At 39.9% G+C, this 26,367-nt stretch overlaps 1 protein-coding gene across 4 annotated transcripts in view; it reads right to left on the bottom strand.

Moving 5' to 3' along the window:
- The window catches only part of RGS6 (regulator of G protein signaling 6), a 470,201-nt gene that overhangs the window by 133,289 nt on the left and 310,545 nt on the right, over positions 1 to 26,367 (bottom strand). For 3 of the 4 annotated variants that reach the window (XM_067557853.1, XM_067557849.1, XM_067557850.1), the window contains exon 3: positions 13,163 to 13,262. In XM_067557853.1, coding sequence (XP_067413954.1) covers positions 13,163 to 13,262 — 100 coding nt within the window. Of the gene's footprint in view, positions 1 to 13,162; positions 13,263 to 21,975; positions 22,129 to 26,367 lie in introns of those variants that run through there. The other variant, XM_067557852.1, reaches the window with a different exon arrangement.

The following is a 26,367-nucleotide window of genomic DNA, read 5'->3' as shown; positions in this document are numbered from 1 at the left end:
AGATCGAGGGAAGTGATTATTCCCCTCTATTTGTCATTGATGAGGCTGCATTTGGAGTATTGTGTCCAGGTTTGGGCCCCCCACTATAAAAATGATGTGGAGAAGTTGGAGAGAGTCCAGAGGAGGGCAACAAAAATGATTAGGGGGCTGGAGCACAAGACTTATGAGGAGAGATTGAGGGTACTAGGGTTGTTTAGTCCGCAAAAGAGAAGAATGAGGGGGGATTTGATAGCAGCCTTTAACTACCTGAAAGGGGGTTCCAAGGAGGATGGAGCTAGGCTGTTCTCACAGGTAGTAGATGACAGAAGAAGGAGCAATGGTCTCAAGTTGCAGTGGGGGAGGTCTAGGTTGGATATTAGGAAAACGTTTTTCACTAGAAGGGTGGTGAAGCACTGGAATGGGTTACCTAGGGAAGTGGTAGAATCTCCATCTTTAGAGATTTTTAAGCTGTGGCTTGACAAAGTCCTGACTGGGATGATTTAGCTGAGGTTAGTCCTGCTTTGAGCAGAGGGTTGGACTAGATGACCTCCTGAGGTCCCTTCCAACTCTAATCTTCTATGAGTCTATGATTCTATATCAGCTTGTGTCAAGAACTTGCCATGGGTTGGAGGCTGAAGGAGAAATCTGCTGTAGTTGTCAAAACCAGGCCTTTTTTTTTTTTTTTTTTTTTTTAATGATCACATGATTATGGAATAAGTTATGGTTAACTGCAAAACTATTAGTCACATTTGACAAGATACAGTTTATTTAAAAGATCTTTTCCTCTGACTAAAGAGCTAAACTTCACTTTATGTACCACAATACTGCAATAGAGCCCAAACATTAGTTTCTGCAATAATGGTCCTGAACTGGCATGTGCTGTAAATTTTATTTATCTGCCTTTCCAGAGGGTGAGCTTCTGGTCCTTGTCTGATCTCAATTATCCCCTTATTTTCCCTTGTACTAGTGGGGAGCACTTAACAGTCCCCACACATCTAACAATTGTCCTTCTAGTAGTGGAAGGAAGATGAGTGCAGCTCCTTCCAGATGCTTCAATGATGTGACTTCTCTGGCTGGTTGAAGAAGCTAGGGAACAGTGCAAGGCAACTTTCACTGCTGACGGACCAGAAGCAAGGGATCTCTTAGCTGTATTTTTACAGTTGTGCTTTGGCCCCAATTGCATGCCTCACAAAGAGGGATTTTTTAATTTCAGTTAAACAAGCAATATGTGCAAGTCATCTCTGTCACTGAATACTCCTAACCCAAATACTTGCATATACTGGAAAATACATGTGCAAAACCTGATCCTGGGGTACTAAGCCTACGCGTGGAAAGTGATGGGGGTGGGAATACTTCCCGAGGACTTTGCACCCAATGAGCTCCAAATACACAAAATAGTGGGCCCCATTAAAAATCCAGCTTTTGTGATTCTGCAATGATTGTTGTTCTGTGCCGTCTTCAATTCCAAGTATTTATTTTAGCAGTTACTGCAGTACCTGCATTTGTCAATGTTCACATTTCGGTGTTGCTTACTTTAAGCTGTGAAAGCAGGGCTATTTGAATTATGAATGGCTTGTGCTGCTATCCCCAGTTCCCAGAGTTTTGACCGCTTCCTGCCATACCCCTCTCATACAAATCCCGGAAAGGCAGACAATTTACTGTAGAGATGTATCAAATACCCCAAATCAGAATGTCTTGCTCACAGCCACAATACCCATACCTAAAATTGTGGGTCACCACATGGCGATGGCCATTTTGAGTATGACTGAACTTCACACTCCCTTCTGCTGTGGTACCCTCATGCCAGCCAAATCCTGTGCTGCGTTCCATTCTCTCACTCCTCCTCCCTCAATCTCATCTCCATTGCTCAAGTGCCCCTTCTGCAGTATGGCTCCTTCCATCCACTCTGTGCCTGCCTTCATAATGACTATTAGCATCTGCATTCTGATTTAGTATTGAACAGAGCAGAACCAGTAGTCTTTATATCTGGTGCTCGATTATTTAAAAAGTGGGATCATTCTATCCCCAACAGAAGTCAAACCAAAGCCATAGGATAAGGAATTCCACCGAAGTGCAGCACTCAAGACTATAAGAATAAAATAACTGGATATTTAATTTTTTATTGTGAGGAAAAAAATGCTACTTTTCTATTCAAGTTCATGTGATATTTGTAATTACGTTTTTAAAGTGAACATGCTTAGGATTTTCAGTTAGGCTGCTATTTAAAACTTCATTTGTTTATTTTCTCAATTTTAAGAAAAATTACAGATTGTGAAACCATGCTCATTCTGTAAAGGATTTGCTAATAGAAATTTCCTGTTCAGTAAATGACTGTAGGACAGAAGTAGGCACAAGAGATGTCACACCAGATATCCTCTTCCTGCAGCAGAAGCAGGCATCAAGTAGGAATTAACTGAAAGAAAACCTCACTGTTTAGTTGTATTTCTCTGCAGAACAAAAAAGTTCCCTCCCGTGTGTGCTAGTGAATCATACAACAAAAATATCCAAGCTCTTCAATTCACACTACACTCAGAATAAATCCAGAGAAAACCAATAAGCAATTGTGCAGGATTTATAAGTTAAGGAAAAATATATATGCATTTTTTTCAGGAAAATTGGGATCCTCTCCATTTTTGCTTCTTTATAGTGTATTAAAAAGGCCCGAATGTTTTTTCTGCTTGTCTTTTACATTAGCAATGCACATTTTATCTACACTGAAAGACTATGGCCAACTCTATAGGGCTCCTGGACACTATGGTATTGTATTACAAATAATAAATAACTGAATCGTTCCTAACTGAAATAGTTAAGCACAGACAGTTCAGCATGTCTTCGTTGGCCATGTTGATTTGTGTGCTGATCCAGAGATTCCAAAAGTCAGAAGGGACTATTGTGACCATCAGTCTGACCTCCTGCATAACAGAGGCCATAGAACTTGCCCAAAATAATTCCTAGAGCATAGCTTTTAGAAAGAACTAATCTTGATTTAAAAATGGTCAGTAATGAAGAATCCACCATGACCCATGGTAAATTGTTCCAATGGTTAATTACTCACTACTAAAAATATATTGCCAGTCTGAATTTGTCTAACTTCAACTTCCAGCCGTTGGATCATGATACACCTCTCTCTGCTAGATTAAAGAGCTAATGATTAAATATTTGTGCCCCATGTAGGTACTTATGGGCTATAAATCAAGTCATCCCTTAACCCTCACTTTGGTAAACTAAATAGATTGAGCTCCTTGAGTCTATCACTATAAAGTATGTTTCCTAATCCTTTAAACGTTCTTCTAGCTCTTCTCTGAACCCTCTCCAATTTATCAACATCCTTCTTCAATTGTGGGCACCAGAACTGTACGCAGTATTCCAGCAGTGGTTGCACCAGTGCCAAAATAGAATTAAAATAAGCTCTCTACTCCTACTCGAAATTCCCATTTATGCAGCCCTGGATCGCATTAGCTCTTTTGACAACAGCATCGGGCCGGGAGCTCATGTTCAGCTGCGTATCCAACAGGCCTCCGAAACATCTTTCTGAGTCACTGCTTCCCATAATGGAGTCACCCTTTTCTGTAAATAATTCTTTGTTCCTAGATATATACATTTACATTTAACCATATTAAAATGCATTTTGTTTGCTTGTGTTCAGTTTACCAAGAGACCCAGATCTCTTTCTGTATTAGCAACCTCCCCTCTTCATTATTTATTACTCCACTAAGTTTTGGTTCATCTGTAAGCTTTACCAGCGATGGGTTTATGTTTTCTTGTAGGTCATTGATAAATAGCATAAGGCCAAGAACCGATTCCTGTGGGAGCCCACTAGAAGCATACCTACTACACGATGATTCCCCATTTATAATTACATTTTGAATATTGAAACCCTCTGTCTACTCTAGTGCTGTACTAAATCTTTTCACTTGAATACCTCTTGGAATATATCCCACAGTTCCTGGCACAGTTGCCAAAAGCAATGGATTCTGGGTGATTTCAAAAAACTGCTGAACTGGGGACAGTAGAAGGACCATTTTAACCTATTTATTTTAAATACAACAAAAAAAATTAAAAAGAAACTTTAAAACTATACATTAAGAACTTTTAATCTGAGATTTGAACTGCACAGAAAGCTTCAGTTATTGTTTCCACATTAATTGTAGCTTGGCTAAAATGTAAACAGAGTAAGCATCCTGCTATTAAACTTACTACCGTGTGTAAAGGAATAAAAATATGCTGCATATGAGACTGGTGTTACATTTACTGAGGGAAACCATAACTTTGAATTTCCTGACTTTAGTACATATATTACATTAACATAGTTTCTTCTAATGAAATGGAAAAAACCTGTCATGATTTATAATTTAAGCCTCTTTAACTGAAGGTTAGAGCTTTCTCAATAAATGCCTTGAAAATTAGTTTGACTAAGGCAGCTGGAGAATGGTAAATAAGAGTGAGTAAAATGTATTTACTGAATCATATGAATGATTTATTCTTTTAAGTTCTGGAATGCCACCAAATGAAAGCTGAAATACACTGATTGATTCAGGATGGTGCTTTTTAAATTACATTTAGTAAAGATTTGTGGATTCAATTTCCTATCGTCACCTTGTATTTAATATAACTGGTTCCGCAGCACTTAATGGTATACATGTTTTGTTTTAGGGTCAAACCTTCCCTCATGCCTTAGAGGGCATGGAAATCTCCAATAGAACTGGTGTGGTTCTGTCAAGCAGATGATGGGGAAGGAGAGAGGAAGCCCACAAAAATGGTGGGGGTGGGGTAGAAAAGGACAGAGAAGAAGTAAGGAGTGAGAAGAAATGAGTCTGGATTGGTGGATCCACCACCAGCACAGATCCATTGCCCACTGTAAAGCAAAGACAGAACACCTGAAGTATTATAGTCTCAGGACAGTTGTTCAAATCCAGTGATCACATATGACACACAGGCCTCACATTTAATCTGTGCTCTTGTGCTATATCATTCAGACTCTGAAATAAACTTTCACAATAATGTCGTGCTTTTGAAGACAGCAGGACAAACACAAAAGGCATTAATCATTTATTTTCATGCCTTTCTATGGGTGCTGAAATATTGACAACTCTTTTTAATGCTTCATCCAGTAATCACAATATTCCATCAGCTAAATGCAGTGTTTCATAAGACTGTAGTCAGCACCAAGAAAACTCTCACCTAGTAGTGTTCTTTGATATCATGAGTGAATTATCAGTTCATCTAAACACTGTTTCGACAGATAAATTATCAAGTCAGCCCCATTTCATTCCAGTTCCAAAGCCTGTGCTGAAGGCTAGAAGTCCTGAAAAAAATCCTTAAAAATAAATTAAAACAAAAAGATGACTGCAGCTGCTTGTGTCAAGCACAGAATTCTTGTTGGCCGCTCTCATGGGCAATCTGGCTTATTAACCTCTACGTCTTCTATTTTACAGCAGGCAACAACGGTTTTGTGAGGTTCTGACTTGATAAGACAGCTCAGTCTCTCCCCTCCCCTTTGACAATGTCTCTGGTGTCTGTAGAGAGAAGACAAGTCATGGCAGAAAATCTAAATGACTAAGGGTATGTCTACATTTGAGCTGGGAGTTTGCATGGCTACACGGCTTTCATAGGTTCCTTTTGAGTGATAACTCCAGCCACCACTCATGCTATCCTGGCTACACTGCTGTTTTTAGCACTAGCGTGGGTACCGCTATGTAATCTGGGAATCATACCACCCAGCTCAAATGCAGACATACCTTAAGAGTGAGACAAATCCTGTCTGCTAGACAGATTTTCATGTGCCCCCAGGAAGCTCAAAGTGATAAGTCAATTGTCTAAGTCTTAGGCTCATCATATCTTGACTTTATGGTAATTGTATGTTCAAATCCTGGAAGGGGCATGTTCAGCCTTTCATTCTTCCACAGTAGATAGTTTAGTGTCTGGATCTTTTGCATAATACCTTAGATATCTCGCGACTGTGTGGACATTAAAGATCCCATGACACGTTACAAAAGTTTGCTGCAATGTTCTAGGCCAATTTTTACTCTTCCCTATCATTGTGTAATGTTCTAGTTCCCTAACTACTGCACTTCATCCCAGACACAGCTGTTTTTAAGCGGTCATATGAAAAAACTACTGCAAATTAAAGTGCATAATTCCAATTATTTTAAAAAGTGAACTTTAAATTATTTAGGGTCAATTCTTGAGGCCTGCATATGCATATTTAAGGGTTATGTAAGCCCCATATGGTTTGTAAGCAGGCTGTGCCAGGGATGAATCTTGAAGGGATCAGAGTGCGAAGAATCAATTGTTTGGGAGCAGTATGCATAGCCACCATTGAAGCAAGGCTTCCCACCTCCCTCACAAGCCCTGAGTAGCTGTGGCATCAAGTAAACCAAGGCGTTTAGTTTATTTCTCTGCCGCAGAGCTGGGAAGGACTAGTATTGGGAGACGAATTGCACAAAAATAAGCAAGCACAAATTAGGCTTAAATTAGAAAAGCACAATACATTCACAAGATGACTGTGAATTTCCATTAACTATATGGAGTCGGATGCAGAACTGGATTGTAGTAGAGGGCAGTGGCCCCTAATACACAAAAGCCACTTCATTACTGTATATATGGAGAGCAGATATAAATAATGCAGTACCCTGTTAGATATTTAGTCATAGCACACAACACAGCTTAAGTTTATTTTCTTGTTAGTTACTTACTGGAAAATTCTGTGCTGTGCATATATTTGTGTATGTGCACGTGTGCACGCACACACACCCTTAACCACAAAGATACACCTGCTGAAAAAAAATCAAGCTCTCTGTATCTTTGCTGTACAATGAATTGAATGAAGCCTTAGCAATCAGCAAGGAATTATTGTACTTTTAGCCCTCAACTCATTCTCCCCCCACTGTAATCAGTACTAGCAAGTTGAATGCATTTGAAAAGGAAAAAGGAATAGAAGAAATTGCAGGTAAAGCTGGCATAACTCTTTGGCTCCTTAACAGGGTTCATTTGACTCCTGGCACAGGATCAAAAGAGCTTAGGGGAAAGCTGAAGAAGAAAATGGCAAGCCATGCAGTACTTGTATTGGAACTACATGTCTAATACTACGTGATTCACGGAGGCCTTGGACTACACTAAATAAAGAGTACGACATCCTTCTCACTATGGGTAGAGTGGATTACATTTCCTAGTCTCTAATGTGAAGAAGAGATGCAGAATAGAGAATGTCACCAAGTTCTGGTGAAGAAACCCACTTCAGTCTTAGCTTGAAATAATTTAACTTAACTTGCCCAGAACAATTGATTTCCAATGAGAAGCAAATACATCAATATCGGGTTCAGTCTCTGTGAGCTGGTTTACATCCAGTGACTACTGGGGACCAGTGAATTTACTGTATAACAAATATGGAAAATCACTAGGCACTGTATAAGAAAACAGCCATCTGAAAGTTATTTTGGGAAGTTGGTTTGAGTTTTGGGAGATTCTTATTGTATCCAAATGGGTTCATTATCATTACCAAAAGAACTGCATATACAAAGTGGTCCTTACTTTGTTTAGAGGTGGGACTATCTCTAACGCCAAAATGCAGCATCCAAGAATTACCTACTCTTTACATCCACTTGCGGTACAGCCAATGTACATACAAAATACAGCCAATGTATGCTAGATTTCAAATCCTACATGAGGGCACTTTTCAGGAAGCAAAATTGCAGAAACAAAGATGGACCCAAACTAGAAGTTCAGATTCACAATTTGGCAAGCAGGCAGGTTAGTGGAGCTAAGATATTGGCTCCATCAGTTACAAAGAGAGACCAGCTGTAAGTTTGGGAAAGTTTCATTCTGGATTTCAAAGTTCAGGGATGCTGAATCAGACTCAGCTAAAATCATGTAGCCTGGCTAGGTAGGCAGATGTGCAGAGGGGCCAGGGAAAGAAGAATCTTTTTGGAACCAGTCTGTGGAGGCTCTTTCAGGCTAATAACTAAAGCAGCCCTTCACAGAATCATAGAAATGTAGGGCTGGAAGAGATCATGAAAGGTCATCTAGTCTAGCCCCCTGCACTGAGGCAGGGTTGAGAATACCTAGACCATCCCTGACAGGTGTTTGGAGGTTTCTAAGAACAGATTTAAACAATGACAGGCATTCCACAACCTCCCTTGGAAGCCTATTCTGGTACTAAACTATGCTTTTAGTTAGAAAGTTTTTCCTTATATTTAACATAAATCTACCTTGCTGCAGATTAAGCCCATTTACTTTCTTGTCCTACCTTCAGTGGCCATGGACAACAATTGATCACAGTCCTTTTTTTACCAGCCCTTAACCTATTTGAAGACTATTATTGGGTTCTCCCCCCCATCTTCTTTTCTCCAGACTAAACATGCCCCATTTAATCTTTCTTCATAGGACAAGTTTCCTAAACCTTTTAACATTTTTGGTGCTCTCCTCTGGACTCAGATTTGCCCACGTCTTTCTTAAAGTATGGCACCCAGAAATCAGACACATTAATCCAGCTGAGGCCTTCTCTGTGCTGAGCGAGACAATTACCTCTTGTGTCCTGTTAATATACCCCTGAATTATATTAGCCTTTCTTGAAACTGCACCATATTGTTGGTTCACATTCAATTTGTGATCCCTTTGTGGGGCCCTTGTGACTTGCACCTATGGGAGTAGACTGAAAGATTTACAGAGAGCAGATCCCCAGCCCCCATGCCTTGCTCTCTATGTACTGTTGAGGAATGGATTGCTGTATCATGCCAGGGTTGCACATCCATTGCATCCTCCACCGCACCTCCAGCCTCCCCACTTGCATACTTTCACTGCAAAGGGGCCATTCAGGACCGCAGAGGAGGACATAGCTTTCCCCCCCAAGTGAAATGTTCAGCTTCTGCATCCACATTCCTGGAGAAAGGAGGCTATGACCTTATCCTCGCAATGGTCTCAAGAGTTCATCTCCACAATGGCCTTCTGCACAGCCTGTGCTGCAGTTGGTAAAATGATTCTACTTTACCATTCTAACAGAGAGCTCCACTTATAGGGAGCACTATTAATAATAAATTCTCTCTGGCCCAACAATATGGGCTTTATATCCTCCAGCCGAATACCACTCTATCAAAGAGGAGGCATTCTGATTTGGTTTGGGATCATTGCATGCGCACTTGTCAAAAGATAGATGCTGGCTTGTTTAAATAGAAATATACAGAAGTTAGATCATTAGTCTCAAGTGAATATTTGTTCACAACAAGAAAACTATAGACCAGCTGGCACATTTCAGCAAAATTGGCAGTTTCTGTTCAGAGATGCCCAGGACTGAAATAAAAGACTACAGAGCAGGAATGAAGTGCATTGGCAGAGCTGCATGCCAGGGGAAAGCTGCAGGTCCGGGGTGAAACCCATTGGCAACAATGTCCAACAAGTAAGGGATTGCAGCTGAAATATCTGGGGCAAGTAGACATCAGGTTTGAGATGAAGTTGCAGAACCAGGCCTGAAACAGCAGGAATAACAGTTAAGAAGCAAATTGGCAACCTTTTGAGAGCAGCGCACTGGAAAAGCAAGAATATGGTAGGTTACAGGTCAGGAATAATGAGGGATTGAAGTGTTAGGGGGATCAGGACTGGAATAAGGGTGTGTAGATCAGAAATCAGATGCACTGGTGGAGCTGTGTGAAGACGATTGCTGTACTGAAACAGAAGGACATTGGTGGATTACAGGTTTGGATTAAAAGTGAATCAGAAGAGGGGTGAATAGCAAAAAAGGTACTGGATTACAGGTTACCCTCGAGGTACATTAGCAGAGATATGAACAAGCTCAGCATCAACATGGGGAAGACTTGGAAACAAGTATGGCAGAGCTGTGGATGAAAGAGGCTGTCCATATCAGCATAGCATAAGTGCTGCAGATCAATACAGCATCGCTTCGGCAATGGTGTACAGAGCCATTGCCTGAAAAATAGCAGGGGGAGAGGGATAGGTGTTTGAAAGCAGTGGGGTCCTTCTACAGAAATACCAGGTTAACAGTGAGATGCACTGGCAGAGATGTAGAAGGTAGGTGGAAGACTGGAATAGCAGCTTTGCTGCTGGTTAATATACTGAGGTGTATTAACACAACTGTTTGATAAATGGAATACCATGGAGTGGTGAGCTGCAAGTTTATCTATGTGCATTACAGTACGAGAACACTATTAGAGGCATCATTTACTTTATCTGAGAGGGCTATGTGTGGTTTTTTTCCATTGCAGCAAGTGCTGTTCTAGACACTAACAATAGGCATTTAGGGAGATGGGAAATTCACATCCTTCTGTACCACAACACATATGATTGCCACTTGCCAAGGATTGGTGTTGACATGAAAAAAATAACGGCATTACTCTACTCAAATCTCACTTGCCAGAGTTACAGTCCCATAATTTATCTTATGACTTTTCATTCTAACCCTCCTCTGGTAGCTCTCTGTTCCACCTTCCCTCCTGATCTTTGTTTGATTTCCACGCTCCACAATTTACACATAAAGCTGGGAATAACAAGAAAGAAAACTTCCAGTACTGATATATTGTTGTTGCTGTAGTCAAGAAGTAACCCCATGAGCATTACAGCATGGCTATTATTAGCCTGACAGTACCTCATGCTTTGGCATTTGTTACATGTTCCATGTGGAATTGGATTGGTTGTGAAAATATAGATCACCACTGGATTCCAGAAATTAAAATCTTTCCAGATAAGTCTATTCTTAGCTTCAAAGTTTTTGAAAGGATGTCCTTTTATGCTAAGAACATGAAGCAAACCAAGGGTTAAGAAATGTACTTAATTTGGCATTGTATTATGACAAAACATACTTTGTTTTTGTCATAGATATAAATTGAAACAGCTTCAATTTTGGGGTGTGGGGGGAAGGAGAATGAAAATGCAGGAGAATTCAGATTCCTTGTTTAACCCCTTGTTTTCTCCTACTGTCCAACCTCCAAAGCTCCAGGTCACAGCCACAACTGGCTGAGAACTGGCTGAAGCTTCAGGTCAGTTGAAGAGACTGTCATTGAGCAACACAACACATTTCCCACATCTGCCTCTGAAAACCTTTCCACAAATTTTGGATTAGGTTTTGTTATTTTATCTGACTCCATTCGCTCCATCCCTCTTTACTGAGGAAGTTTGGAACTGTAGTTCTCCTCTGTGGAGAGACCCAATTTCAAGGTGACACTATTGCAGATCCTATTCTGGAATCGCAGAATGCAAACGGGCAGTTTTCACTCTACCAGGGAGCTGTCTCCCATGGTGGTGCTTAAAGATAAATATAATCAGCTTAGAGATGCTGTTATGTCTCCTGTTTTCTTCCTCCTCCTAATGGCTTGATGACTAGATCAGCTGCTTAATAGGTCAATGAATATTAACAAGAATATGGGCAACCCCTCTTAGGCTGAGTAAGTACTGAGCCATCTTGTTTATATACTCTGCACTAGAGCTTAAAGGATGAATTTTCAAACTACATAAAATGGTTATTTTCCTCAGGAACTTTCAAAAAGTCAGTCAGTCAAACACGCTCCAGTCACAAGCCTCAAATTTAGGCTTGTTTATTGTCTTTTCACATCTCATTGTAGATTCATGTTTCTCTCTTCCATGCTAATAGCTTAATACTGCAAACTGCTTACTACATTGCGTCACACCCTTCAAATCAACTGACTACTCACAGAAGTAGGGTCTATTGCTTGATAAAAGATATTTTCAGGATTAAGTTCTAAATCAGTAGCAATACCATATCACTTTCCATATTCTCCCTTTGACTCCTACATTGCTGGAGGTTTGTATTTCATTCCTGTAGCTGAACTTGGACAAGGGCCATTGTTTCTGTTACAGAGATGTTAAATCATGTTTCATCTCATTTCTCTGGCTGAATCAGCCTAATCTGAAGTCTCTGGTCAATCTAACCTTCCTCAAAGTATATTTTGGAGACGCATTATTACTTGTGTTCAGAGATGTTTCACCATGGCAAAGAACCAAGTACTTGACAATACTACCTGTATTTTCTAGTTCCCTCATTGTCTAGTTATATGTTCCTATTGTTTTACAACAAATCCATAAGCAAGAGTTTTTTTTGAACTGCTAATCTCTTTCTCAAACCTCAACATACAGTTTTTGGCTTGCTATCTATTTACAAGAGGATATTGGCTTTTTGTATTTTTATGAATCATTATAATGAGTTTATTGTCAGTGAAATGTGCCAAAGAATGAAGTCCATTCATCCACAAACAGGTAAAGCAGCAATGAAAGCTTTCTCAAACTGTCTCAACAATATGCTTCAGGCCTGACCTGCAAAAAAGATACTCCAGGACTGAGAGGGCATTTCAGGGTTAATGGTTTATGCAAATCCTTCTCTTCTCTGCTGAAATTGCAAATCAAGTAGAAAATTAGAACGAGTAGTGGTTGTGGGATTTTGTGAGGTGGACAGCTATACTCTGGGAACTGCACTGAGACTCATTCTACATCTGTCACCGAGAGCAACCATCACATGGTAATGACTTTTGAGCTTGATGTCCATGGACAAGTTCTGAGCTTGAGATCTGGAAAGGAATGGATCTATATTCTGATACCAAACTCCTGAGCCACCCAGTTGCACACTTCGAGACACATAATTTCAGTGTGCTAAAATGGTCCCTGCAATAGAGATTTCATATTCCCACTGGGCTCCTGTGTACTCAGTAAAAGTCTAAAGGAACTGTGATAGGTGTCTGGAGAGGACAGGGAACAGATTCCTCACATCATCTTCCAAGCAGCTCTCCCCAATGCCCTTCCCAGCCTCTTCCTTTCATTTGACCTTTCTGTCTATCTGCTGATCATGTGCTGTATTTGCCCATTTTATTTCTCATGTCTCAAACGAGAGGCTATATCCCCCTATTCCTGTATGATGTCACTATTTAGGATATTCATGGCAATATTGTGATGTAGATTAGAACTGCATGAACACACACATTTTTAAGAGATCACCTTAAGGAAATCCAATCATTTGGTTAAGAATTGTTACTCTCCACAGAAGACAGCCAATTTGACCTCACCTTTATACCCTGAGAGAAGGGCACATACAGAAAATAAGCCCAGGTCAGGCAGCTTTTCCCTTCATTTCCTCTTTTTCCAGCACTCACCTCTTCTTCATGAGGTTACAGGGTCCTGTTTCTTTTAGTACTAATTCATAGTTTTTCATTCAGACGATGGTCCTTACCTGTGACGACGCTGGGGATTTTAGACAGAAAGCTCTTGACTGTTCGGATGGGAACTCCACCTGATTTGTCATCCTGCATTCTTGTAATTATATCTTCAATCTGGCAAGGGGAAAAGAAAGAATTACATTGGATTTGCAAAAAGAGGGACTATAGATACTCAATGCTGATAAGGTATTGGCACCAGCTAGAAGTAGGTGCCATGGAATTTTCTTTCATATCATTTGTTAAGATATTCTAACTCCCTTGTCACTGGGGAGAAGGGGAAAAGGGATTGAGAATTTCTTGAGATGATTGGTTAATGCAAGGTTTACATGAACAATCCTAGAAGTGGAAGACACTAAGTTCCAACCATATCAATAAACTTCATTTTTTCCTGTTAAGCCATATCTTGAATTCCTTCCTCAGTCAAGACTCCCATTAAAGACATTGAGCCCAAAATATCTAATGTACTTCAAAGGTAAAAAACTTAAGAATTGAAAAAAATGAAGCAAGTGGAAAAATTAAGCAAAATTTCAGGTAGTTTTAGTTGCCTTTAGCACTGGTTGCCACATATTTGGGAATAACTTCATAACACACTCATGTGCTCCAGCACATAAATAATGTAATGTAATAATGTAATCAATCCAGACACATGACAATGTTTATCTGTTGTGGACTGATGATGTAATGGGTCTTGCACAAGGGGAAGAAAGTTCCTGTCTTGAAGAGCTAGCTCATGACACCAAACATCATTTTTCCCCTCCAATACCACATCCCTCCCCAAAACAGTGGAACAAGTCAAAGCTGAACTTGCATCCTTAAAAAGGGCAATTACCTTGGAAGTTAGACAAATGGTGTTAAGTGCATAGCTATATTCTTTTTACTAGTCGGCAGCTGACTAGAACTGGTTGAAATTTGTGTGTATATGTGTGTGTAAAAATTAGTGTTGATGAAAGCAGATACCAGAAAGACTAGTTAGTATGTCTTTTTTATTAACATAACAGGTGCAACATTAGCGGCAGCAGCAGCTCAAACTTCTTAATACTCCCTTGCCAATGGGTCTCCACTATAGCTGTGTGAATAATGGATTTTTTGGTTTGCAGGCAATTCTAAAAAAACCCAAACATTTTATTTTGGTTCAGGTAAAAAACAAATTAAAATGTTTGTCAAATCAAAAACATGAAAAACAGCTTGTTTTGGGTCAAAGGAAACATTTCAACAAAACCTAAACATTTTGTTTCATTTTCAATCCTTTTAAAAGATTTTTGGGAAATTTGACAAAAAATCATTTCAAACTGAAAAATCGAAACATTTAATTTTGAAAAGTGTCCAAAAACCCCACATTTAGATTTTTTTCCTCCCACTGAATTTTTTATTAAAAAGCAGTTCAAAGAAACAGACATGAATTGGTGAAACATTTCAGTGTTCCAGAATCTACATTTTTTTGCTTCAAAAATTTTGGCTGATATATTTTACCCCTCTCTAGTCTCAATCCTTATTTGTGAGACCACCTCTAGGAGTTAGAAGAGAGTTCAGTTTTCATTCCCATCTTATTGTTGGCCTCTCTGCTAAAACTTCACACTTGAGAATTAATGCCAATTTGGGGATGATGTTTTTCGTGATGTGGAACACTTTGCAGTCACCTCTGACCTGGGCTCTTTGAATCAGCAATCTAGAGGGAGAATACTGTGCCCGCTTAATAATCACCTGAGCCATGCAGCTCTCTTTCTCTAGTTATCTACATGACCATTCTGCTAAATTTAGAGCATATTTTCCATAAAGGGGAAAGGGCCAAGAAGAGATCAATCTCAGTGCAGTCAAATGTTTCAGTAACAGAAGATGGTAGAATCAAGCCACTTTATTTTCCTAATCAGAACCACCAGTTTAGTACTTTAATACTAATATAAGAAGAAAAGATGAGAATTGAAAATGCTAGTAGTTCTGTAAAATGCCTTCTAATTTAGCCACACATAACTGCCAATATCCCCCCCCCCCCCTTTTTTTTTTTTTTTTTGTAGTCCTAGTAGATTTTATATAAAGACATGTGAGTCGTGAATGGATATAGGAAACATTTCAGGTCTTCCAATATATCCCAAAGCCTTAGATATTTTCTTGACAGTCTTGTTTACAGTACAACAACCCTTCACTTAGTACAACAATCCTTCAACAATCCTCCACTCAGTGGCCTTGATTACAGGAGACAGAAGCAGGCACTACATGCAGAGTAAGTCAGATACTGTATTACAACTAGTCTAATGTGTTTTACTCTATAAGTCTGTATGATTCTCTATTATGTAAAATACACCCATGCTCATGTGTGGAATGCAGACTGCACCAAGTTTCTCAATCAGTTAGCACAAGAAGGTATATTGCACTACCATGTTAGCATGACCACTGTATCAAATACATACAAATAAAGTGAATTGACTAAAGATTAAAGGTCTCTCCAATTACAGTTTCAGGACAAAAAATAACCATGTGTACATGCTCAATTAACATAAGGACATAAGACTGGCCATAGTGAGTCAGACCAATGGTCCATCACGCCCAGTATCCTGTCTTCTGACAGTGGCCAATGCCAGAAGCTGCAGAGCGAATAAACAGAGCAGGTCAATCATCAAGAGATCCACCTGTTATCCAGTCCCAGAATCTGGCAGCCCAAGGTTTAGGGACACCCAGAGCATGGTTGTCTGTCTGATTATCTTGGCTAATAGCCATTGATGGACCTATCCTCCAGGAACTTATCTAATTCGTTTAGGAACCCAGTTACAATTTTGGCCTTCACAACCTCCCTGGCAATGAGTTTCACAGATTGATTGTGTGTTGTGTGACAAAGTACTTCCCTTTGTTTGGTTTTAAACCTGTTGCCTATTAATTACATTGGGTAACCCCTGGTTCTTGTGGTATGTGAAGGCACAAACACCACTTCCTTATTCATTTTCTCCACACCATTTGTAGGGGAGAAGCCAGGGATATACCTGATAAGTCACCAGGACTTGCTCATGTGACTCTGGACTCCATTTGGGTTCCTGTGAAATTCCACAAGCAGCATGGAAAGGACCAGAGGGTATATAAGGTAAAGCTTGGAATCCATTTTGTCGTCATTCCTGTTCAGCCTTCAGCACCTATCTACCTCTGGATCAAGCCATCTGCAACTGAAGTTGTGCAACAAAGGACTGACACCCATCCAATTATTGGATGTATTCCAGAGGGACTATACAAGCCTGCAAACTCGACAATTCTTCTAGAAACTTGATGTATATGGACATACAAATCATTTGTATGTATCTGATTGCTTTATTTAATCCTTTAACATTTCTCTTATAGTTTGTTTCTTTCTTTTTATAACAAACCTTTAGTTTTAGTTACTAAAGGATTGGCTGGCAGCGTGGTATTTTGGGTAAGATCCAAACTTATATTGATCTGGTACTGTAGCTGACCCTTTGAGGTCAGAGGGAACCTTTTTAGTAAAGAGCATAGAGTTTAAATAACTGGACCTAATGGCTGATTGGGAGCCGGAGACTGGAATGCAGTAAAGGGGGCTGTGTGTATTTGTATACTGGCTTCTTGATAACCAGTGTGGGAAATCAAAAGCACTGTTTGTGGCTGGTTGGGAAATCTGGCTTCAGTGCCACCCACCAGTGCTGGGAGAATCTGCTCCCTTTTTACAGCCTGCCCTGACCTTGGCATTTTCAGGTGGTTGCCCTAGGCACAGAAGGGTCACACCATTCATGATTTTATAGACCTCTATCATATGCCTCACACCCTCAATCATCTTTTTTTTTTAAACTGAACAGTCCCAATCTTTTTAATCTCTTCTCATATGGAAGCTGTTCCATAGCCCTAATTTTTTTTTTTTTGCCCTTCTCTGAACCTTTTCCAGTTCCAGTGTACTTTGGTGGCATTGTTTTGCCTTCTTATTGTTTTTTTTTTTAATTTATTTGGAGTATATATACATTTTGCGCCTCTATTATGGCACTTTTAAAAAGTTTCCTGCAGCTTGCAGGCATTTCACTCTCATGACTATTCCTTTTAATTTCCATTTAACTAACTTCCTCGTATTTGTGTAATTCCCCTTTTTGAAGTTAAATGCTACTATGGTAAGCTTCTTTGGTATTTTAAATGTAACTATATTATGGTCGCTATGACCAAGAAGTTCAACTAGATTCACGTCTTGGACCAGATCCTCTGCGCCATTTAGGACTAAACCTAGAATTGCCTCCTCCCTTATGGGTTCCAGGACTAGCTGCATCAAAAAGCAGTCTTTAAAAAAGTGTCTAGAAATTTTCTCTCTGCATTCCACCCTGAGATGACATGTTCCCAATCAATACGGGGGTATTTGAAATCCCCCAATATTGTTATTGAGTTTTTATTTTTGTAGCCTCTATAATCTCTCTAAGCATTTCACAGTCACCATCATCCTGGTCAGGTGGATGGTAGTATATTCCTACTGCTTTACTCTTATTATTCAAACATGGAATTTCTATTCATAGAGATTCTGTAGTACGGTTTGAGTCACTTGAGATTTAATATATTTGACTATGCTTTCTTTCACATATAGTGCCACTCCCTCATCAGCATGATCTATGCTAAGCAGGCTGACTCACCCCCCCCCCAAAAAAAAGAGGTGCGGGGAATCATCCAGAAGCTCCTCGTTCTCAAGCCAAATATTTCCTCCAGTGCAACTGATATTCAGGATGGACCAGAATGTTCAGTCAGACTGAGAACTAGCAGAGACTTCAACCTGATTTAAGATTTGAATGAGTTAAGTACCTCAAGCCTTGATAAGCCCAACTACAGCGGCACCTTTGACTGGAAATCAGACATACAATACAGCTAGATCTTTCCATTTTATACTGGGGGGGAACAGTTTTTGGGGGACATGCTCACCAGAAGTAGTTAGACCCACATTTTCAAAAGTGTCCTTCAATTTTGAGGTCTGCAGTTGTAGGACTAGAGCTGCACAAAGTTGTCTTTTTTGTCAAATGGAAAACGCCACTGACCAAAATAAACATTTTCACCAATATTTTTGCCATTCTTTGTCAAAGTGTTTTGATTTCAAATGAATTTTTTCAATTCAAAAGTAATTTTGTTGCAGTGAGGAAAACACTTTCACTCCTCCTCTGCCCCCCGCAAGTCACAGCTTTTCATAATCCCCCCCCCCCCGACACACACACACACACACACACACACACACAAATCACAAAATTAAAAACAAAAACAAAAACATTTTGAAAGCTTTAGCAAAACATGCTTTTATCTTCTCTCCCTCCCCCACAACTAGCACTACTGAGAAAACAGCCAACAAAGAAGAGTCTGAAGTTAATCATCCCAAAATGGAGACATCCAAAAGCATGACTATGACATTCCAGGATGCAATCCAGACCAGTGAAAGTTGTGTCACCTCTGCTCAGCAACTTTGGGTGCCTCACAATGCCTTGATCCTGTAGCTCCCATGCATTCCACTCATAAACAGTCTGCCAGCATACAGGTCACTCCCTGAGTGTCTGGGTATGGCCACTGATCTGGTTCAGCAACTTGATCCCAGCAGCCTGTCAGCAAATACCAGCCACACTCGGACTCCCACCAGCGTTGGCTATTATTTGCAGAGTGATCCCAACACGCTCCCAGTCCTGAATTCCTCCTCCACCCCTGATAAATGTGTGTTCTCTACTATCCAGCCATATCCTGGCCACTATTTTAGGTCCCTTGTTCCTGTAAGGGACTAATATACAACAACTTGCTCTTTTTAAATAGAGTTACCACACAGCCCAGTTTAACCACAAAACTGGATTTGTTTTGATTAAAAAATAAAAAACAAACAAAGAAGATAGGATTTTAAGTGAGTACAAATATTAAGGTATTGAAGTCAGAAATAGTTACAAGAAAAATAAAGGTAAAATGCTTCATATGCACTATACTTATACTAGACTTGGTTCAAAGTGAAATTCTTACCACGGGTTCTCGATAACATTGCTGACCAAGTTTCAGGTCTGGATCTGCTCCCAAGCAATAGCTCTCTCCAATAGCTCTCTCTTTTGTCTTCTTAGGTGAAAAGAGAGAGATGGACATGGAGAGATAACTTGGGGTGGTTTGCCCCTTACTTTTATAGTTCAGTCACCCCTTCAAAGCATTTTCCTGAACGTGACCCCTACTTGAAATTCTTTCCAGTTGAGAGAGAGGAGACATGGAGCCTGGTGGAGGAAGGAGGCTTCATTCTTTTTCTTTTCACCTGTGTATGCTGAAATGCAGCTTGTGTGTGTCTTCTTTCTTTCCCTTCTCACTATCTGAAGACTCTGTTTACAGCTTGTATGCAAATTGAGGTAAACACACACCCCTTTGTTTAAGATAGGCCCACTTGACCAAATCAGGGTTTTGTAAGTTTGAATGCATGCCTTTAACATCATAGAGAGGGGATTTCATAACTTTACACATCATGTTGCTTTACACATCGTGTTACACATCATGATACTACTGACCAGTGAGCTACTTGTTTTCAAGTGATAACGCCTCAAGGCATATTTTGTACAAAGATTATTACAATAGTGTGTGTGGTGCGGATATGGGGAAGGGGGCATTCCACCCCAATGATATCTTTGAAAGTTTGGGCATTAGTGACTCACCCAAGTTCACACAATGAATCAGTGATAAAGACAGAAATAGAAGCTAGGTTTCCTGACTTGGTCCCGTGCCCTGTTCAACTGAACCTGATGCCTGTTTTTGGTTGTTGTTGTTTTGGTTTTTTAAAAATAATTAAAATAAAAATTTCCTTGCTCACCATTCAGGGAGGGAAAATGGAATCATGAGCCCAAAAACTACATTCACATTTCAAAAACCAAAATTCAGATGTGTTTGCTTGATGTCTGTTTGATTCATTATAAAAAGCCCTGTATCTGGGTTTGCATTCTGAAACCTTCCAAAGTTGCAGGTGTTTGCATCCAAAGTTTTGGTTCATGCTCATCTCTGGAAATATTTCAGGAAGTAGGTTACTGTCATAAGAAAAAAAGTGCTCACTACAGCATCAGGCATGCTGCAAAACAAACGGAGTACCAACTGCAAAGGTCGTTTTTATTAAAGTGTTTCATCTTAACTTTGCAGAGTATTGCCTATTCGTAACTGCTAATGACTCTCTTCAGTTCCTACATTTCATTCGAGTTCCCTTCTATTTCTCTTTGTGAGAAGTATTGAAAATGAATCTTTGGATATTTCATCTTATCAGTATGGGAGGCAGAAAATAGTACAAGCAAATGATAACCATATTTCTTAATCCAAAGTGCATGATCTTCATTGAACTGGCTTCTGCCCAGCAAAAATTATGGTAAGGACAGAATTTTTTTCTTCCATTATGTGCTCATTTTTTTAAAGCTATTCACACATTTTGTAGTAGTAAGGAGAATTTTCACTCATTCAGGAACAAGGGCTTAATATTGCCTTGAGAAACTAATGGGAAATTAATTTATATGCTGACAACGTCAGCCATACAGTGTGTGTATAACAAACCACACAGACATTGTTTTTCTCACAACTGGAAACAGTCATATGACTCCAACCCACTCCTCTTTATGGTCCCAGTGTCCTAAGATAGCTGCATTTCACATCAGCACACTTTCACTGCATTTATGAAGTGCTTTGAGGTTGTAGGAGCATATGCCTATCAACACAAAGAGGATTCTGAATGTAATAGTTTGCAATACACTATTGTGTTCGCGGTACTAAATCTCAAGTCCATTTCTTTATCTATTCAATATTAAGGGACTTATGAATATTCATTTGACCTTCTCCCATTCCATTCTCAGCACTTCCACTAGCAAAAAAGCAGGAAGAGCTTGAGTTTCAAGCTGTGTGACTACTAGCTGTGTGACTACTACTATTCTGGGTAAGGGTGGACTGCAGTGTCTTTTCCATACATGTGTTACCACAGTACCGCTTTTACTTGCATTTATTATAACAAGCAGACCACTACCACCAGTCTGATTCTGAAGAGTGATTTCCTAGGTTCCAACATTCTGGGATAAGAGAACCTGCACTGTGTATCCACATCTATGAAGCATATCTTTGTATGAATAAGACTCACTTACATTTGATGAGTAATATGGTTAAAACAAAAGGGGAGCCAGAGCTATACAAAACAAAATCAGATTTATCCTGATTTTCCTCGCTCAACTTTAACAATTTCCAAAATGTTCCAGAATTTAAAATAAATTCTGTAATGACATGGTCCAATCACTGTCCAAAGAAATAGATGTCACCACCAAGGTAATTTCAGGGCTGCGTGTCATTGCCACTCCAGGTTTGTCATCTAATGTTCTCAAAATCTAACACCCCACATTCAGTAGTAAGGAGAAAAAATGATTCTTAATTCTGCTATGAACTTGCTTTCTTTCTCCTAATATCACAGTAAAGGGGGGCACTAATATGAGGCATACGTGAATTGAAGCATACAGACACTCACTTAGGTTTGTGTTGAGTCAAACATAGAGGCTGATCACCATCAGTAAAGAGTGATCAGGACGGAAGGTAAATCAGAAATAATTTAAAAGCTGTCTCACCTGCCAAGGCCCAGTGCATGATTTCCCGTTTTCAGCTTCACAAGGCTGCCTTGCTGAACATTTATTGGTACTTAGTAATTACTATCTTGTGAGTTCAGAGATCACCAGAGTCTAATTTTGCCCACTCCTTCTGGTAAGCTGGTAATGGAACCAGACCTTTTGTCCCAGCCTCTTAATCTGCATTTCTCCCCCTCCCTTCCCCGCAACCATTTTCTGGAGACATGAGGGTGACTATATCTGCTTATTTCTAAATGATCCACTAGATCATGTGCCAGTCTGATTACCTGCAGCAACTGCCTGAATTTTAGGAATTCACATCACATGCTTCAGTGGCAGAAGGTTCTGTAAGTATTACTCATCAGCACTAATATTAAACCTAGAAAGGAAAACACACATTACATTGAATAGACACAATATGGTATGCAGTTTATACTGCTTTGCCTTCTAAACTAAGAAGTTTCATGAATATTAAGTGGAGTTTGATGGCACACAGAGGGAAGCATCAACCTCTATGAGCTAATGTGGCGATAACTCCATTATCAAATATGTTTTACCCTCTCAGCTGGATTGAAGTGTAATTAAAAACCAGTGTTCCTCAATCCCACTCACCACTTGTAGAAAATTTTGACTAGACATACCCAAATCCTAGCATTGTGCCTGCACTCTTCACTCTTCGATCCCTGCTACACAGCTGTGTGTGTGCAGGGACCAGAAAAGTTCATTTGACAAGATTTCTGAAGGGCTACCTGCTTTAAAGATCTTGTTAATTTCACCTTGCTGCTCTTCTCAAAGAGAGAGAGGAGTCTAAAGAAGCACTAGTGTGCCTTCTCCTCAAGACACAAGTTGGGAGTCAGGAGATGGGTCTATTCCCAGCTTTGCTGGAGAACTAAGGTCTGACCTTGAGCAACAAGGCACGTATTGCAGCTTTATCTCCATTTCCCCATCTGTACAATGGAGACAACACTGAACTACCACAGGAGTGGTGAAACTTAATTCAATGTCTGAAAAGCACTCTGAGTTCTTCAGATAGTGGATGATATGGGACTACATAAGATATAATCCCCACCTCCAAACTACCTTTAGAAATCCTGTTAATAAAAACAGCAACAGAACAAAACATATTGCAAAGGAGCACTGATAGGAGTCCTGTTAGGACCATTTGGGTATATCCCGCATGACTGATTTTTTATGATTGCTTAGGACAGGTCCATGGATGGATCTTGTCCTGTCTTCATTTCTATTTCTTTGTAAATTTCAGGACCAACCCCTGATTAAAAGCAGAGTGTTCTGATGAGGTGGATAAAAGACACGTTCCCAGTACCTAAATGTATTTCAAAACAACTCTTTGCTGAAAAGGAAGTACAGCTCTGTTCTGATGTCCTCTGGGAGGATGAAGCAATTTTGTCTTTGATACAAGTAGCTTGTTTTAGAACTTATGTACATCTAGACTGAATAGAATCAGACTGTCAATACCTACCAATGCAGCAGGCATTGTTTAAATAGTGCTGCAAACATTCCTGGAGTTTTACTATATGTAAATTTTGTTATCCAAAGAACAGGCTTCCTGCATTTAAGTGTCATATGGAGGGATAGCTATTATGAAAGGTAGTCTTGTCTTTTATGAAGGAAAGGGGGCTGGGAGATAGGACACTTCAATTCTAGTCCCTGCTCTGCCCTTAACTTGTGTGACCTTGGTCACATCCCTTATATTCTGTAGGCCTCTGTTTACCCATCTATATTAAGAGGATGCACAACTGTCACCCTTCTTGCTGAACTGATGCAGTGCATCATGAAAGATGTAGGCTGGCAGGGGAGCCCAGAAGAGAGGAGAATGGAAGCATGAGGCATCCAAAGTACATCTACCAGGAGGCACAGCAGCAGCATCTCTCAATCAAAATTCTTGTTTTTCAGATTGTTCAAGTTTTTCAGTGAAGCACTGAAGAGTCCTGCAATAAGCAGACAATTCACAAGAATTATTTAAAACCCAAATTTAATTAATAAAAATATTATTAAAAACCAATCTAGTTTTCTACTAGTGTGGTCCACAGTGCCTGGGTCCATAAATGTGTTTTATTCCAAGTTCCCTAGAAGCCAGTATACAGACTCCTATTCAGCTACAGACTTGTCAGTTTGTCAGCTCACACCTTGAAAGACCTAGCTTCCTGTATGCATTTCAGTAACATTTTCTTGAGACTTTGTAATTGCCACTTAAGTTTTTCCTCTGCAAGAGTATTATTTAGAGCTGGTTGGAAAATGGAATTTCCATTCTGTGTAAGATCTCGACATTGTTTTTGTCTCAAGTCAGGATGGGAAGTTGAAATTTTCCATGGGATGGAAATGCCGAAAAATATTAGTTAATAAATGTCAATTTAAAAAAAAAAATCAAAATTAAACATTTTGTGCATCGTAAGAGTCACATGACTGGGTTTGTTAGAGGAGATGTAGTCCTCCCAGGAGCCTGGCCCACAGGGAAGACTGGGGCAGAGCTAAAATTCTCATAAGGGAATACACGCACAATATGGAAATATAGTTTAATGTTGGAATAATTAAACAAAGCATTCTGGGTCATTTCAACAAGCCCAAATATTCTGATTCAGGCTCAGTCAACCTAAAATAAAATATTTTACTTCAGTTTTTCTGATAGAAATTGACATTTTGGGAGGGGAAAGAAAAAAAAATCAAAGTTTTCCTGTGGAAAAATTTTAATTTTGCAGAAACTGCATTTTTAATCAGAAAATCATGACAACAGAAAATTGTCAACCATTTATAGTATTAGTATAGTCTGACCCAAGGTTTATGGCCATTTTTTTGTTAGAGAATACTTTGCTGGAGAATACTGAAACTAAACTCTTGTTTGGGTACTCCTTTTGGGGACTGCAGTAAATAGCTCCAAAAGTTTGTCACCTTGTTTAAAACTCCTCATGTGGCATTTTACTGTACAATCTAGTAACATAAGCTTCTTATGGAGAAAGGGACATAGTTTCTGCTTCTATGCATTTCATATGAACAGCAGAGCAGTTATGTACATGCAGGGAATCAATTAGCAAACAGAGCAGCTAACTGGGGAGTTTTGCAAAAGAGTTCTCCAGGTGAAGAAGCAATAACTACGTGACCCTTGGGGCGAGTTTGTCGTCTGTAGTGTGTGTTCGTGTTTGTGGTGTGTTTGCTGCTTGAGTGAAGTATACCGTGTGGTCTGTTTTGTTTGGGGGACCGTGTGTTGATCCTAGTGGCCTCTTAGGCAAGGCTGTGAGCTTCTTAATGAGGTTTTGATCCCCAAGTTGTTTAACACACATCAACACTTAACCAGGGGGCAGGGATACTCAGGGAGAACTAGGGTTTAAAAAGCCCACTCATAAGCGACCAGAGGGAGCTAATGAACAAGGGAGTTTTGTGAAGGAATTTAGAAGGGGAGTTGGAGGGTAGATACATTTCATCAACTTTCTGTGAACTAAAGACAATACCCCCCTGTCCTCCCCCAATAAAAAACAAACAGCAATAAAGGAAAGAACTGCAGGAGTAAAAGGAGAATGCAGGCAGAAGTTCAGCAATAGAGTGGGTGTCATCCAATGTATTGCACTGAATGCAGCAAATGATTACCTGCCCTATGGGCAGGTGTCATGTGTGCCTTCAGTGCAAGGTGCTCCTGGCTCTCTCAGAGACCACGTATGGGCTTTGAAAACCAGGGTGGCTGAGCTGGAGGAGCTAAGGGAGACCGAGAGGTCCATAGATGAGACTTTCCCGGACACAGCAGAACTGTCCCAACCCTGGTATGACAGCTTCTGTGCTGTTGAGGAGCATGAAAGTCTCAGGGAAAGAGAATATCAAACTGGAGCAGAGGGAAACAATCCCACTGTTGGGACCCTCCTTCCAGACGTTGACATGGTAGCGTCTCACACTGAGGATACCTCTTCAGAGGAGGGAACTCCAGAATGGCCGTTTATAATTGTAAAGATCTTAAGTCACTTACAAGAGGACTGCCCTAATCAGAAAGATTCTCAGGCATTCTGCAAATTACACAAAACATTGAATCTTTCTGATATGGAACCCATGAACATTTAGTTTTCCATTAATTCTGGAAAGTACATTTACATCCAAACTGTATATCAGCTTGCTTTTTTTTTTTTTTTTTTTTTTTTAAAGCAGACTTTATGGTTACTTGGCCTAGGACTTTCAGATTAACCTCTGTTGATTCAAATTCCCTATCAATCATCTTTATTAGTATTAGTAGTACTACCCCATTGCCTAGGAGCCCTGCTCCTGGACCCAGTTGTGCTAGGCGCTGTACAGACAGAACAAAAAGATGATCCCTGCCCCCCAGAGCTTACAATCCAAGTCTAAAACAAGTGACAACAGATGGAGACAGACAGGGCTACCACCTCCCCCTCTTAAAAAAAAATCTAACTGGATGGTTTGGCGCAGTCTAGAGATTTCCCAAACTTCCTTTTAGATAAGCCAAGTCTGTGTACACAGTTTTTAAAACAAATGAGCATGAATTGCTGCAGTGGAAAACACACAGTCAGATTAACTAACATCTTAATGAATCCTACAGTGTACAGTAAACTAAACTGTCACAATTACCAATGAGCTATGATGTACGGCTACATTTCAGTAAGGTACTGTAATTGCTACTGTATTGTATATATCCAAAAAGCAGTGGTGGGCCTATGGGCCATATT

Source organism: Emydura macquarii, unplaced genomic scaffold (assembly GCF_026122565.2).
Source record: "Emydura macquarii macquarii isolate MOO-44397 ecotype Brisbane River unplaced genomic scaffold, CSIRO-AGI_Emac_v2 contig_1876, whole genome shotgun sequence".
NCBI classification, from domain to species: domain Eukaryota; kingdom Metazoa; phylum Chordata; order Testudines; family Chelidae; genus Emydura; species Emydura macquarii.
The sequence above is the reverse complement of the archived record's forward strand: the minus strand, read 5'-3'. Positions and strand labels throughout refer to the sequence as shown.